Source organism: Danio aesculapii, chromosome 10 (assembly GCF_903798145.1).
Source record: "Danio aesculapii chromosome 10, fDanAes4.1, whole genome shotgun sequence".
Classification (NCBI taxonomy): Eukaryota; Metazoa; Chordata; class Actinopteri; order Cypriniformes; family Danionidae; genus Danio; species Danio aesculapii.
The window spans coordinates 25,230,871-25,244,662 of NC_079444.1; the positions used below are offsets into that span (position 1 = coordinate 25,230,871).

Consider the following 13,792-nt stretch of genomic DNA (forward strand, 5'->3'; position numbering starts at 1 on the left):
CACTCTTTCAGATGCCCTGAGGGTCCATACCTGTGTCCAACACTCTGATCTGACAGAGGGTCGAGGAAATGGGGGTTTTACATTTGCTGGCGTTTGTGCTGATTGGGAACAGATTGGGTCCTACCCGGATTTTAGCCAAGGCCCAGGCTAGTGAGCGACGAGTTTTGGCCCACATTCCTGGAGACATTATCATCGGGGCACTTTTCTCCGTCCACCATCAGCCACCAGCCGATAAGGTCCACGAGCGCAAGTGTGGCGCCGTTCGAGAGCAGTATGGCATCCAGCGGGTGGAGGCCATGATGCACACCCTGGACCGCATCAACGCAGACCCGCTCATCCTGCCTAACATCACCCTAGGCTGCGAAATCCGAGACTCCTGCTGGCATTCGGCTGTGGCTCTGGAGCAGAGCATTGAATTCATCCGGGACACTCTGGTCTCAGCCGAGGAGGAGGAAGGCATGGCTAAATGTTCCACTGAAGGCGGAGGGACTCCCATGAAAGGGAAGAAGCCCATTGTGGGTCTGATCGGGCCTGGATCCAGCTCTGTGGCCATCCAGGTGCAAAATCTCCTGCAGCTCTTCAACATTCCCCAGATCGCGTATTCGGCGACCAGCATGGATCTCAGCGATAAGTCTTTGTATAAGTACTTCATGAGAGTGGTGCCCTCTGATGCCCAACAGGCCCGAGCAATGGTAGACATCGTCAAAAGATACAACTGGACCTACGTTTCTGCCATTCACACTGAAGGTATGTGATCTCGGCCTCTGGGGAAGGATTTCAGTTCATGGGTTATTATGAGATTTTCCACCATTTGAACTAAATCTGCCCTCAAACTCTTTTTCTTTTGAGCTGAATTCTTTTTTTTTCTTCTTTGAGCTTTGGTGGTTTAATTTCTTTCTCGCATTAGTGCTTCACAAAAGTGTTCTAGTGAGATCTTTAACAGCACATAACACTATTATTTAAAGTGTTAAATCCTCCTCATTCTCAAGATGAGAGATTTCCTGAGGGATTTTATTAGGTGATAATGTATCACTGTATCTGATGCTTTATCTTGGGCTAAAGAGCTAAATGTCTTTATTATCCTTAAAGGGTGAATATGCCACATGTAGTCAATATTCAGATATCTGGTATTCATTTGAATAATTTATGGATTTAATATTCAATTATATTTAACACCTTTTGACACCAGGTTTATCATGGATGTACATAGCAGTGCTTTTTAGTACCACTGGGACACTATAGTTTGATGTTTATTTAATTACATTTTATTAATGTTTTTATATATAATTTATTGATTGATTAATTTATTATTATTATTATTATTATTATTATTATTATTATTATTATTAGAATAATGTCAATAAAAACTTTGCAGGTAATTAATTAATTGCAGGTAATTAAAATTGCACAGATATAAAAAAAATATGTGAAAATACATACATTTACATTTAAAAATGGGTTTGTTCTCATTTACACCTCTTTTACGTCTCTTTTGAGATAACAAGAAGCTTATGATGTTGTTTTATGAAGCTGTTCTTGAAAGTATTGTCAGGTATGGTATCACTGTGTGGTTTGGCACACATCTGTACACATCTGTACAGTGTAAATCTAAGTTGATGCACCACTTAAGGACAGGATGGAAAATTGTTGGGCATGATGAATATTTGATTCATAATAATATTTGACTTAATCAGGTGGAAATGATTCTGAGAAATCCAACTCATTTTGTTTTGTATTCACATTATGAACTGCTTCCCTCTGGTAGAAGATATAGGGTCCCTAAGTGTAGGTTGAACCGATACAAGAATTTGTTTGTACCTGTTTTAGTGGGCTTATCAAGAGTTTTATCAAGAGTTTAACAAGAGTATATTAATCATAATTATCATTATTATATTGTAACTACTGTATTTTATATTGTTTTTATTGTATGTTTTATTGTATGTCTGCAGCAATATGGTGATGGCCATATCAAATAGTAGTAGTAAATAAAGTTTTCTACTATTACTACAATATATTTCCTAGCAAAAAAATATTTTCACATTTTAAGTCTTTCACATAAAAATAAGTCTATTGGCTTTCTTAGTCAACATAGGAAGATTATTTTTTGGAGTTGCTGTTCACACAATGGCAATAAAACGTTATTAATACATAAAATTCTTATATTTTTATACAGTTACTTGTTTTTTTTATTTCAAAATGAAATGGTTTTGACTTTTAGTTTACTATTATTTCCCTTGTACATAGTTATAGTCCAAATATTAAAAACTCAAAGAAGACTAGAAGATTGATTAGCTCACAGACAGGTGATAATTGCTAGTGGATAGTTAAATATGGAGCCAACCCGGTTTTCACCCACATACAAAACAAAGAGCTGTGAAATGCTCCATAATGTTGATTTATTTGCCTGCAGTTTCTTTCGCTCCTTTTGTAGTAAATCATACATAGCTCCTCCATCTATAATATCCAGATCAAAAATTTGTAGTCACATTTGATTTGATTTCGATTTTGTAAGTTTTGTCTTGAAAACAACCAAATACTGTATATTCCTATAGAAACTGTTACTGAGAGCTGCTTGTGGATGAAGTACACAAATTTACTAAATTTACACAAAATTACTAAAGTATTAAAAGTAAATTTAAAGATGCTTAATCTATCAATTTTTTTGCATTAAAATTTCATTTTTTTTTCAAAGCTTCAAAGCTCACATTTTTATAGTTCTGTACATGATTTTTCATTTACAACAATAAATCCTAAAACTCATTAGTAACTTTCTTTTCTTGGCATCAGTCACAGGCACTCAAGCTCAAGCAAGATTTTTGATTCATTTTGAACCCATTTGTAAATTCAGAATGATTTGAATCAGTGAGTTGTTGACTGGAGACTTGCTCTGACTGAATCATTTTAATCAGTGAATCGCTGACTGGAGACTCATTCTGAGTGAATAATTTAAATCAGTGTATCATTTACTAAAGACTTGCTCTGAATTGATCGTTTGAATCAATAAATTATTTACTCCTGACTTGCTCTGTGGATGATTGGAATCACTGGATCATGAACTCCTGACTTGCTCTTAGTAATTAATTCTGATTAATGAATTGCCAAGTGTAGACAAACTCTGAATGGATTACTTGAATCAGTGAGTTGTTAACTGGAGACTCGCTCTGACAAAATCATTTAAATCAGTGAACTATTTACTGTAGACTCGCTTTGACCAAATCATTTAAATCATTTAATCATTGACTGGAGACTAGTTCTAAAAGAATAATTTAAATCAGTGTATCATTTTCTGAAATTTCTGAATTGCTCTGAATTGATCATTTGAATCAGTGAATCGTTTGCTCCTGACTTGCTCTGTGGATTATTAATCACTGAATCATGAGCTCCTGACTTGCGCATAATAGTTCATTTCAATTACTGAAACTGTAGACATACTCTGAATGGATCATTTGAGTCAGTGAGTTGTTAACTGGAGACTCGCTCTGACCAAATCATTTAAATCAGTGAGTTGTTGACTGGAGGTTCAGTGTATCATTTACTAAAGATTTGCTCTGAATTGATCATTTGAATCAGTGAATCATTTACCCCTGACTTGCTCTCAAGTATTCATTTCAATTACTGAATTGTAACTGTAGACATACTCTGAATGGATCATTTGAATCAATAAATTATTTACTCCTGACTTGCTCTGTGGATTATTGGAATCACTGAATCGTGAACTGCTGACTTGCTCCTAATAGTTCATTTTAGTTACTGAATCATTAACTGTAGACATACTCTGAATTATTCATATGAATCAGTGAGTTGTTAACTGCAGACTCGCTCTGACCAAATCATTTGAATCAGTGAGTTGTTGATTGCAGATGTGCTCTGAACAGATTATTTGAATCAGTTAATCATTGACTGGAGACTGAACCAATAATTAGAATCAGTGTATCATTTACTAAAGACTTGCTCTGAATTGATCATTTGAATCAGTGAATCGTTTACTCCTGACTTGCTCTATAGGTTATTGAAATCACTGAATCATGAACTCCTGACTTGCTCTTAGTAATTTATTTCAATTACGGAATCATTAACTGTAGACATACTCTGAATGGATCATTTGGATCATTTGAATCATTGAATCGTTAACTGTTGACTTTTATCTGCAGATCATCAGAATCACTGAATCGTTAACTCGTGAATTTATCTGAACAGGTTATTTGACTAATTAAATTATTTACTGTCAAATGTTGAATGATCATTTGAATGATTACATTGTATGTAGTCATGTTGTGGACAGTTGATTCACTGATTCGGCTACTGTAATCTTATTCTGAAGAGACCAAATAATTTACTGAATCGTTAAGCATTGACTTGCTCTATACTAATAATTTGAATCATTGAATCAAAAAAGAGGCAGACAGATCCAGACAGTCCAGTCCACAAATAAACGGTTCAGTGCGTTTTATAATTCATTTCAGAATAACTTTATAATTTCTATAATCTTTTATTTTGTAACATTTATTAGTTTATAATACTCTTACAGTCAAGTTCAGTGAATTAAAAAAATACTAAGTTACCGCTTGAATAATAGTATGATTTACTTTCTTTTTATAAAGTTCCCTTCCTAGGGCCATTCAGTCGTCGTGTCAATCACCGTCATACCTTCCCACAGATTATTCTCCCTACATCTATTGTTTCATCATGTTCAAGCGAGTCTTTGATGTTGGAAAACCACCCCGATGATGTTTTGCATAGACTGAACACAGACTGAATGTTTAATAGACACGCTCGCATATTGTATTGCTTTTGCCGCGCTTTTGTTTTGCCCTCTTTTTTTTGGCCTCACGACAGACCACAGAACAAACAGAAATCATTAGCTGAAAGGGCGACCACGATGATCATTTACATCTTTAGCTCTGTGGGCGTTTAATGAATTTTCCTGTTTGAGCAAACACACTGTTTAAAGACTTGTCACTTCTGCAGCGTCTGGCTCTCTGTAGGAGGGAAAGAGTCAGCCGAGGTCGACAAAATATCTGTTAGGGTGTTCAGGGGTCATTTTAGACACTTCTTGGATTGCGAGACCACTTGTTATTCTGTTCTTTATTAATGAAATGCCAGGAAAATATTATGCAACTTTAATCATATATCCATTTTTATCTGAGACAGAAGGTTCTGGTGAAGTTTGAGCGCAGAGAGAGAGAATCAATTCACTGAACTGGCACCGAGGAATGAAAGATTTGAAGAAGTTTTTTTTTTCCCTGAGGAGAGAGATTAAGAGATGGAGTCATGCACACTTGGAAGTACACTTCTCAAATCTCTGACTTCACAGAGAACAAGAATGAAATCTGTTTGATAGTCAATATGTTTGATAGTCAATATGATATAATAATTATATCTTCTTAAATATTTACTCCATGGCAAAAATAATAACAGGATGTCTGTTAATCACACAAACTATTTCTTAGAATTAATTTTCTTGTGTTTCTTGAAAAGTATTTGTACCGTCATACTGATTTTTGCTAACAGTTTGTTATGATTTAGATTGAGACACACTGTAAAACATTACAAATGGCGAAAGGGTGTTAAGTGGTTGTAAACAATTTATATGGTCTGAATTTACTAATTAAATGTAGTAATGATCAACTTAATTAGTTTGTTTAAATTCAGCCCATAAAAATTGTTTGCAACCACTTAACTTAAAAAAATGTAGTAAATCCATTGAATCTTTATTTTCAGTGTGTTTATAGAGACAGTTATTTTTAATGATTTATATTTTTATATATATATATATATATATATTTTTTTTTTTTTTTTTTTTTTTTTTTTACTGTATTTACTGTTTTTTTTTACTTTATAATATTTTAATACATTACAAAAGGTATAGCTAGCACATGGTCATTGTGTGATTTGGTTCTCACGAGCATTTCTTATTATTATCATAGCTCACAACATTTAAATTTAGAAACTAAATATTTTTACTGCCACTTCCATCAGTTAAATCCAGAATTGCTGGATATATATATATATATATATATATATATATATATATATATATATATATATATATATATATATATATATATATATATATATATATATATATATATATATATATATATATATATATATATATATATATATAAATATATATAAGTAATTTATAGTTATAAATAAATAATAAATATATTTAAATAATATATTTTTTTATTGAATTTTAGCTACATAAATAACATGTGATGTGGACATGAAAATGAACTTTATAAATACCTAATATGTGCTGCAGTTTTAGCAAAAGCCCTGTATACTATTTGGATACATTTCCTTCAAACTCTCGTGTTAGGATGAACAGCGATGGACAGTTCTCACCTTGCAAATACAGTTTACACACTGGAACGCTAATGGCAGCTTGGAGTTAAGTGCTTTTCTCTGGGATGTGTTGGTGATAGGGGATCTCAGGGACTTTACAGTATGTATATATATATATATATATATATATATATATATATATATATATATATATATATATATATATATATATATATATATGCTATATAGATTGATATATACAATTGAAGCCCCCCTAAATTAGTAGCTCCCCTGTTTATTTTTCTCCAATTTCTGTTTAACGGATAGAAGATTTTTTTCAACAAATTTCTAAACATAATAGTTAAACTAATTTCTCATAAATTATTTATTTTTACCTTTGCCATAATGACAGTAAATAATATTTTAAAAATATTTCAAGACATACAGCTATACAGCTTAAAGTGACATTTAAAAGCTTAACTAGATTAATTAGGTTAGGCAAGTTATTGTATAACATTGGTTCGTTCTTTAGACTATAGCAAATAATAGCTTAAAGGGTTAGGGTTAGTTTCCTTGCTCTGTTAAACATATTTTGGGAAAGATATAAGAAATGTAAAAAAAAATTCAAAGGGGGCTAATAGTTCTGACTTCAACTGTATATATATATATATATATATATATATATATATATATATATATATATATATATATATATATATATATATATATATATATATATATATATATATATATATATATATATATATATATATATATCCATCAACAGAGCTCATAATCTAGAGTTTAATTAATATTTTTGTACATTGATTTAGAAGAAACAGATGTATGTGGTTGAAATTAATCTGTATGTTTGGGTTTTATCAAACCATGTCTGCATTTGTATCAAATTCGCACCTCGTAAAATGTGTGAAGACTGGGAGCATTCCTCACACAAAAGTAGGTGACCTGATTTTTATGTAAATTGGGGGAGTTTACCCCTGACGCTTTGTGAAAGAGGGGCAGCATGGCCTGTTTTTCATTAGTTTTTTAAAGCATGAAAAAGTGAAATCTATTTGCTCTTTCTGAGCATTTCCAGGAAGCAAAGCATGGAATATGAACCCTTTTGTAGAATATTAACTGTGTAGGTGACTTTGCAGTAAATCTAAATTTAAATTCAACATAACCAACACCTCAAAAGTATTGTTTCATGTGTCAAATCTAAATTTACATGATTACTCAAAACTGTGTTCAATAGCAACCCAGACTTGTTGGAAATTCATGATTATGCCAACAAAAACTGACATATGTTACTTCAGACACATTTCAGATTATGCAAATTTAGCTATTTTTCATCTTTTGCTGATGTGGGTTTATTAAACAGTTTTAAAACAAAATGTTTAATATCTGGTGCTAATAGTGTTAATTGAATAATGGCAATAAAAATGATTAGTCATGTTATGTTTTATTATTATGTTTCAATTATTGTTTTTACAGTCATAGTGTAAAATAATTACTTTGACTTGTAAATATACTGTTCAGCTTTAAGAACAAAATTCCTATGATGTTTAGCACTACTGAGAGCCCGCCTGTAACTATAGTAACTAACTAGTGTGTGTTCGGAGTTCGCTCCTGTTTTCAGTGTACAACAAGAAACTTCAGCAGTTAGTTTCGTCACTGTCAAGAGGAAAAGATGGAACAAATGTTCAAATGCATGGTCAGTTTTCTCTGAAGCATGGTAAAAGTGACATTAATACAGACTTTGATTGGAGCCAAAACTCTGATGTTTTTGCAAATTTGCATATGCGATCCAATAGTATATTAGGATATGGTTAACCAAAGACATCAAAGATCAAGTTTTGTTTTTGTGAAGGATATCATAATAGTATACTGACCTCAATATATTACACTAACATGTACACCTTCAGATAATGCCTCCTCCAATGCTCCTGCAACAACAAACACAACCTAGATGTATTTTAAAGCCTTTTTTAGACTTCTGATATACCGTTTTTTTGAGCACAAAATCACAAAATAAACGAATATTGAATATTAATAATAATAAACTAGGGCGTCACAGTGGCTCAGTGGGTAGCACAATCGCCTCACAGCAAGAAGGTTGCTGGTTCGAGCCCCGACTGGGTCAGTTGGCATTTCTATGTGCAGTTTGCATGTTCTCCCCATGATCGTGTGGGTTTCCTCCAGGTGCTCCGGTTTCCCCCACAAGTCCAAAAGCATGTGGTATAGGTGAACTGGGTAAGCTAAATTGTCCGTAGTGTATGAGTGTGAGTGTGTATGGATGTTTCCCAGTGATGGGTTGTAGCTGGAAGGGCATCCGCTGCGTAAAACATATGCTGGATAAGTTGGCGTTCATTCTGCTGTGGCAACTCCAGATTAATAAAGGGACTAAGCTGAAAAAAAATGAATGAATGAATAATAAACTACTTGTATTAAACTAATGTATTCGCTTTAGCATCAACTGCCAAATCCACAGAAGGCTAAATCAAAAGCAGACAAAAGCTATCAAGTTCACAGAATCTTTATTATGTCTATTAATGTGAACAGCTGGTGAAAAAACTGCGTGTGTATTAGTATATTAGATCTGTGTAGCAGCGTCTCTCTGACATGCAGAACACTACTAAAAAGCATGGCATAGGACAGCGCGGCGCATCCGTGTGCAAACCCCTTTACACTTCAGAACTTTCATTAAGGGAATTTAGTGAGAATCGATGCTCGCTGCTTTTCACAATGCATTGTGAGACTTTTAAGGCAGCAAATGTTTCATTGCACTGGAGGTATTTTGTGATTGAGAGAAACAGCCCTAAAACTAGACGACTCCCTTATTAGTGCCCTGACTAGTGAACGAGGGAGCTGATTGAGATTCACACAGTGTCTTCAGGTGTGAAAACCATGGAAAAAATTGTATCATAGACTTTGATCTCTTTAGTTATTTAATAATAATGAACATCCGAGGTGGTGATATGGCCATGACATAAGGAAGATAATTTAACAGCCTGACAATTATTCCTAATGTGTACGTTCCTGGAAAAAACCCATGACTACAATCAAGACTTTTAGGGAAGTTCAGAAACAATGCTTATGTAAAGAGACTTTAAACTCTGGGTTGTTGGAACCCAACTTTGGGTCAAATGTGGACAAACCCAACCATTAGTTTAAAAAGTTTCATTTCAATTTAATTGAAAAAAATGTATCCAGAATTATGTCAGAATTATGACAACCCAGCAGAGAAATAATAACTCTTGGATTGGACTCTTTGCAGATCTCAAACTATATCATTGTACACTAAAGGAAATTGAAGGTGTAAAAACCATATCACAACCTCTTCAAGCCTTAAAATATGTTTTAAAAATCATTCGCTCTTTCGCTCTTCAGGGAATTATGGAGAGAGTGGAATGGAGGCCTTCAAAGACATGGCAGCGAAGGAGGGCATCTGCATTGCCCACTCCGACAAGATCTACAGTAATGCTGGAGAGCAGAATTTTGACCGTCTCCTCGATAAACTGAGGAGTCACCTACCCAAAGCCCGTGTGGTGGCATGTTTCTGCGAGGGGATGACCGTACGGGGCATCCTTATGGCCATGAGACGCCGCCGCCTGGTTGGAGAGTTCCTGTTGGTTGGCAGGTGAGTAACCCAAAACATGCACTTCATGCGTATGGGTTTACATTAGTGGCAGACACTTTCTTCTCAGAGCAGCAGCAAGACACACTCCTGAACTTATGCTTGTGAGCTAAAGCAAGTCATCTTGGCAGGTTTGGGAGGCAAACTGTTTTAGGTGTAGGTGGTGTATTAGAAAAATGTACTGCACATCTATAACACTTACTGATGCAAAAAAGTACTTGGGGAAATATAATGATCAGGGCTTGTTGCCACATGTTTTTCTCTAGTGAGTTTTTGGTTGTGAGTAGATTTTGGTTTCAGTGTTCATTTAGTGTCCGTTCTGTTCATTTCAGTGTTCATTCTGGACACAATGCATAAGATATTTAATATGCTGTTGAGGCTTGTCAAATTTATTCATTTATTTTCTTTTCGGCTTAGTCCGTTTATTAATATGGGCTCGCCACAGCGGAATGAACCGCCAACTTATCCACCATATGTTTTACGCAGCGGATGCCCTTCCAGCTGCAACACATCAATGGGAAACATCCACACACACTCATTCACACACAAAAACTACAGAAAATTTTGCTTACCCAGTTCACTCCACACAGAAATGCCAACTGACCCAGCCATGGATCAAACCAGCCACCTTCTTGCTGTGAGGCGATTGTGTTACCCACGGCGCCACTGTGCTGCCCCTATGTCAAATTATATGGGGTAAAATATCAGAATGGAAAAAAGCAACTGTAAATTATATTTGAAGCTTATTTTTGAACAGTATTTATTTGCTGTTTACAATTTGGAGTTGTTATGGTATTTGGAAAACTTAAAAAGGCCCAGTGTGTTTAGAAATGTTTATGTTCGTAATATATTCATATTCATTTATATGAACTTTTAGACAACACAATACCTTTCTTTTTTATCTCCAGAAGAGTTGAAAAATCAGAAATTGGTGAAATAACCAGATTTTTACGGAGACCCGGAAGGGACGTGGTGGTGGGGAAAAAAATTGGTGGAAGAAAAAAAACTGGGTGTGATAAAAAAAAAAAAGGAGTGATAGAAAAACATATTTTTAAGGTTTTTGCGTTATCTCGCAAAGATGTTTCTCCTCAAACACTTCCTGTTCACTTAATTCATGTAAACCCTCCCGCTTTTGCCGAAATTCTCCCGTATTTTACCATTCTATCCCACTTTTTTTACATTAAAGCTGTGCGTCGATCATCACCTTTCATATGCAACTTCTAAACCAGGGAATGCATGTATAAGCGCTGACTGACAGACGCGCTCCGTACAATAAACTGATCCCAGATCAGCTTCTGTACATGCCATTTAAAGTAACACCTCTGTTATCAAACAAGCAGCAAATGAATCTCTCGTTTTGTTTTGTTTGATAACAGAGGTGTCTCTGTAAGAATGCACAGATCTATAATGAAAGCATTCCATTACTTTAGAAACTGTTGGTGCTCATTTAAGAGAAAATAAGCTGTTTAAAATAAAACATGCAGGACGGAGATGTTTACATATTATTCAGTGGATTTGTCTGTTTAAACATACACCTGAATCCAAAAGTGTCCTGCACTTTTGCTCCTCTGTAAATGGCGTGTACTGAAGCTGATCTGGGATCAGTTTGTTGTACGAAACGCGTCTGTCAGTCAGGGCTTATACATGCATTCATTGGTTAGGAGGTTGCATATGAAAGGTGACGATCGACGCACAACTTTAATGTAAAGGAAGTGAATGCAGATATTTTAATATTAATTTCAGCATGCTTTTATCAAAAATATATCAGAAATATGGGAAAATACTTATTTATAGAATGATATTGGGATAGAATGGTAAAATACAGGAGAATTTTGGCAAAAACGGGAGGGTTTACATGAATGAAGTGAACATTAAGTGTTTGGGGAGAAACAGTTTTGCGGGATAACGCAAAACATCTTTGCGAGGGAACGCAAAAAAACTTAAAAACATGTTTTCCTATCACTTTTTTTTCTCCCACCCAGTTTTATTTTCTTCCACCTATTTTTTTTTCTTCCACCTATTTTTTTCCCCACAACCACGTGCTTTCTGGGTCTCCGTAGATTTTCAATAAGAACAAATGAAAACATTTGTGACCCTGGATAACAAAACCAGTCATAATGGTCCGTTTTTCAGGTCTACATTTTTTGAGATTTAGATTGTCCAAATAATGTTCCTAGCAATACAAATAACTAATACAAAATTTAGAAAGAGTTTTGATATATTTTCAGTAATACATTTATACAATATCTTCATGGAACAAGATCTTTAGATAATATTCTAATGTTATTTAAAATGTCATAAAAATAACCTATAAAAATGTTTTCAGTTTTGGCTATTCCTACAAATATTCAAGTGCAATTTAAAAGGTTTTGTATTGCAGGGTCAAATTTGTTATTTAAACCAATTGTCATTTTCTGAAGAAAAAAAATCTCTAAATGACTAATTTTATTAAAAATTTTGAAGAAATGTTATCAGAAACCAACATAATAAAACAACTATTTGCATTTAATTCAAACACGCATCTAAGGCTCAATCCCAATTTGATTTTTTTTTACCCCTACCTCTTCCCCTTGGCACAGAGAGTAAAGGGGAAGGACTTCAAATTTTACCCCTAAGAAATGGGACACCACTACAACACCTGCACACGTCATCATATGTCATCTTGATCTTTTACTTCATATGAGATTGACGATGGTGACTGCTGTAGTTATTCCAGTTGTGTTATTTTTGGTATTTATCTTTAGGAAATCACTGAAGGCAACAATATCATGTTCTCATAATGATATAATGTGGCAATAAGAATGTAACTGTACTGTGCATTTACACAGTAGCCATATTCATCTATGTAAACACACAAAAACAGCATTAACATTTTACCAGACACTGCAAAAAGCTCATTCCCAGCCACTAGACTTTTCTCTTTTATAGGAGTTATTATTAGGGATTATAGATAGCAAAATTCAGCGTTTTTTAAAAATCGTTTTTTAAAGCATGACCGTAAAACACAAACGCCATTATGGATATATTAAAACATGCTTGTTTGTTGTAAAAATTAGTAATAATGACAAAAAAAAAACTAAATTGTGCATACCCAAATTTTTTTACCCCTTGGTTTTGAGTGTGGTCCTGAAAAATTTCAGTTACAAGTGATACCTATCCATTCCCTATAGCCCTACGCCTTCAAGCTAAAGAGAATTGCTACACTCCTACATCTTCACATGAACGCGGAAAACGAGGGGTAGAGGTAAGGGGAAGGGCTAAGGAGTAGAATTGGGATTGGGCCTAAGAATTCAGGTACATCCAAAGCAGTTTATGTCCATAACAATTTATATAATTATTAAGTTGCTGCGAGATTTTAAAATCCATAGAGATGCAAAACCTCAAAGTTACCCAGATATATAACACATTTGATGACTTTCAATTGAGACAGTCTACCTAAGTCACAGCTGAATCTTCCTTTCTGCCTGTTATCTTGTGTTCATTTAGTGCTTTTTCCTCAGAGACTGTGGGTCAGATAGGGCCACACCATCAGGCCGTTCTGTAGCTGTCTGCCTTTTGAATGTCCACCCACGCCTGTTGATCATCATCTGCTTCATCTGTGTGTGTGAAAAAGAGAGAGAGACACTTAATCAAGATGGATCGAGGCTCATCTTTCTGTCTTTCATCACCACAAATGTTACCATCCTCATCATCATCACCATTGTAGTGAACATTCATCCACCACTGAAGCGAGGTATGTGATTTACCGTATGTTGGTTTCAGTGACAAGCACTTGATTTATGTAATGAGACTTCAGCAAAAAACTTAACTAATCTCAAAATGGAGGAGATTGTTTCTTAAAGGTACAGTTAACCACCAAAATGT

The 13,792-nt window shown here is 34.5% G+C and overlaps 1 protein-coding gene across 1 annotated transcript in view; it reads left to right on the forward strand.

The window, feature by feature from the left end:
- The first annotated feature begins 19 nt into the window (after positions 1–19).
- The window catches only part of grm5a (glutamate receptor, metabotropic 5a), a 49,925-nt gene continuing 36,152 nt past the window's right edge, over positions 20–13,792 (forward strand). Inside the window, exons 1-2 of the mRNA XM_056466961.1 lie at positions 20–747; positions 9,682–9,931. Coding sequence (XP_056322936.1) covers positions 69–747; positions 9,682–9,931 — 929 coding nt within the window. The 5' untranslated portion in view covers positions 20–68. The remainder of the gene's footprint in view (positions 748–9,681; positions 9,932–13,792) is intronic.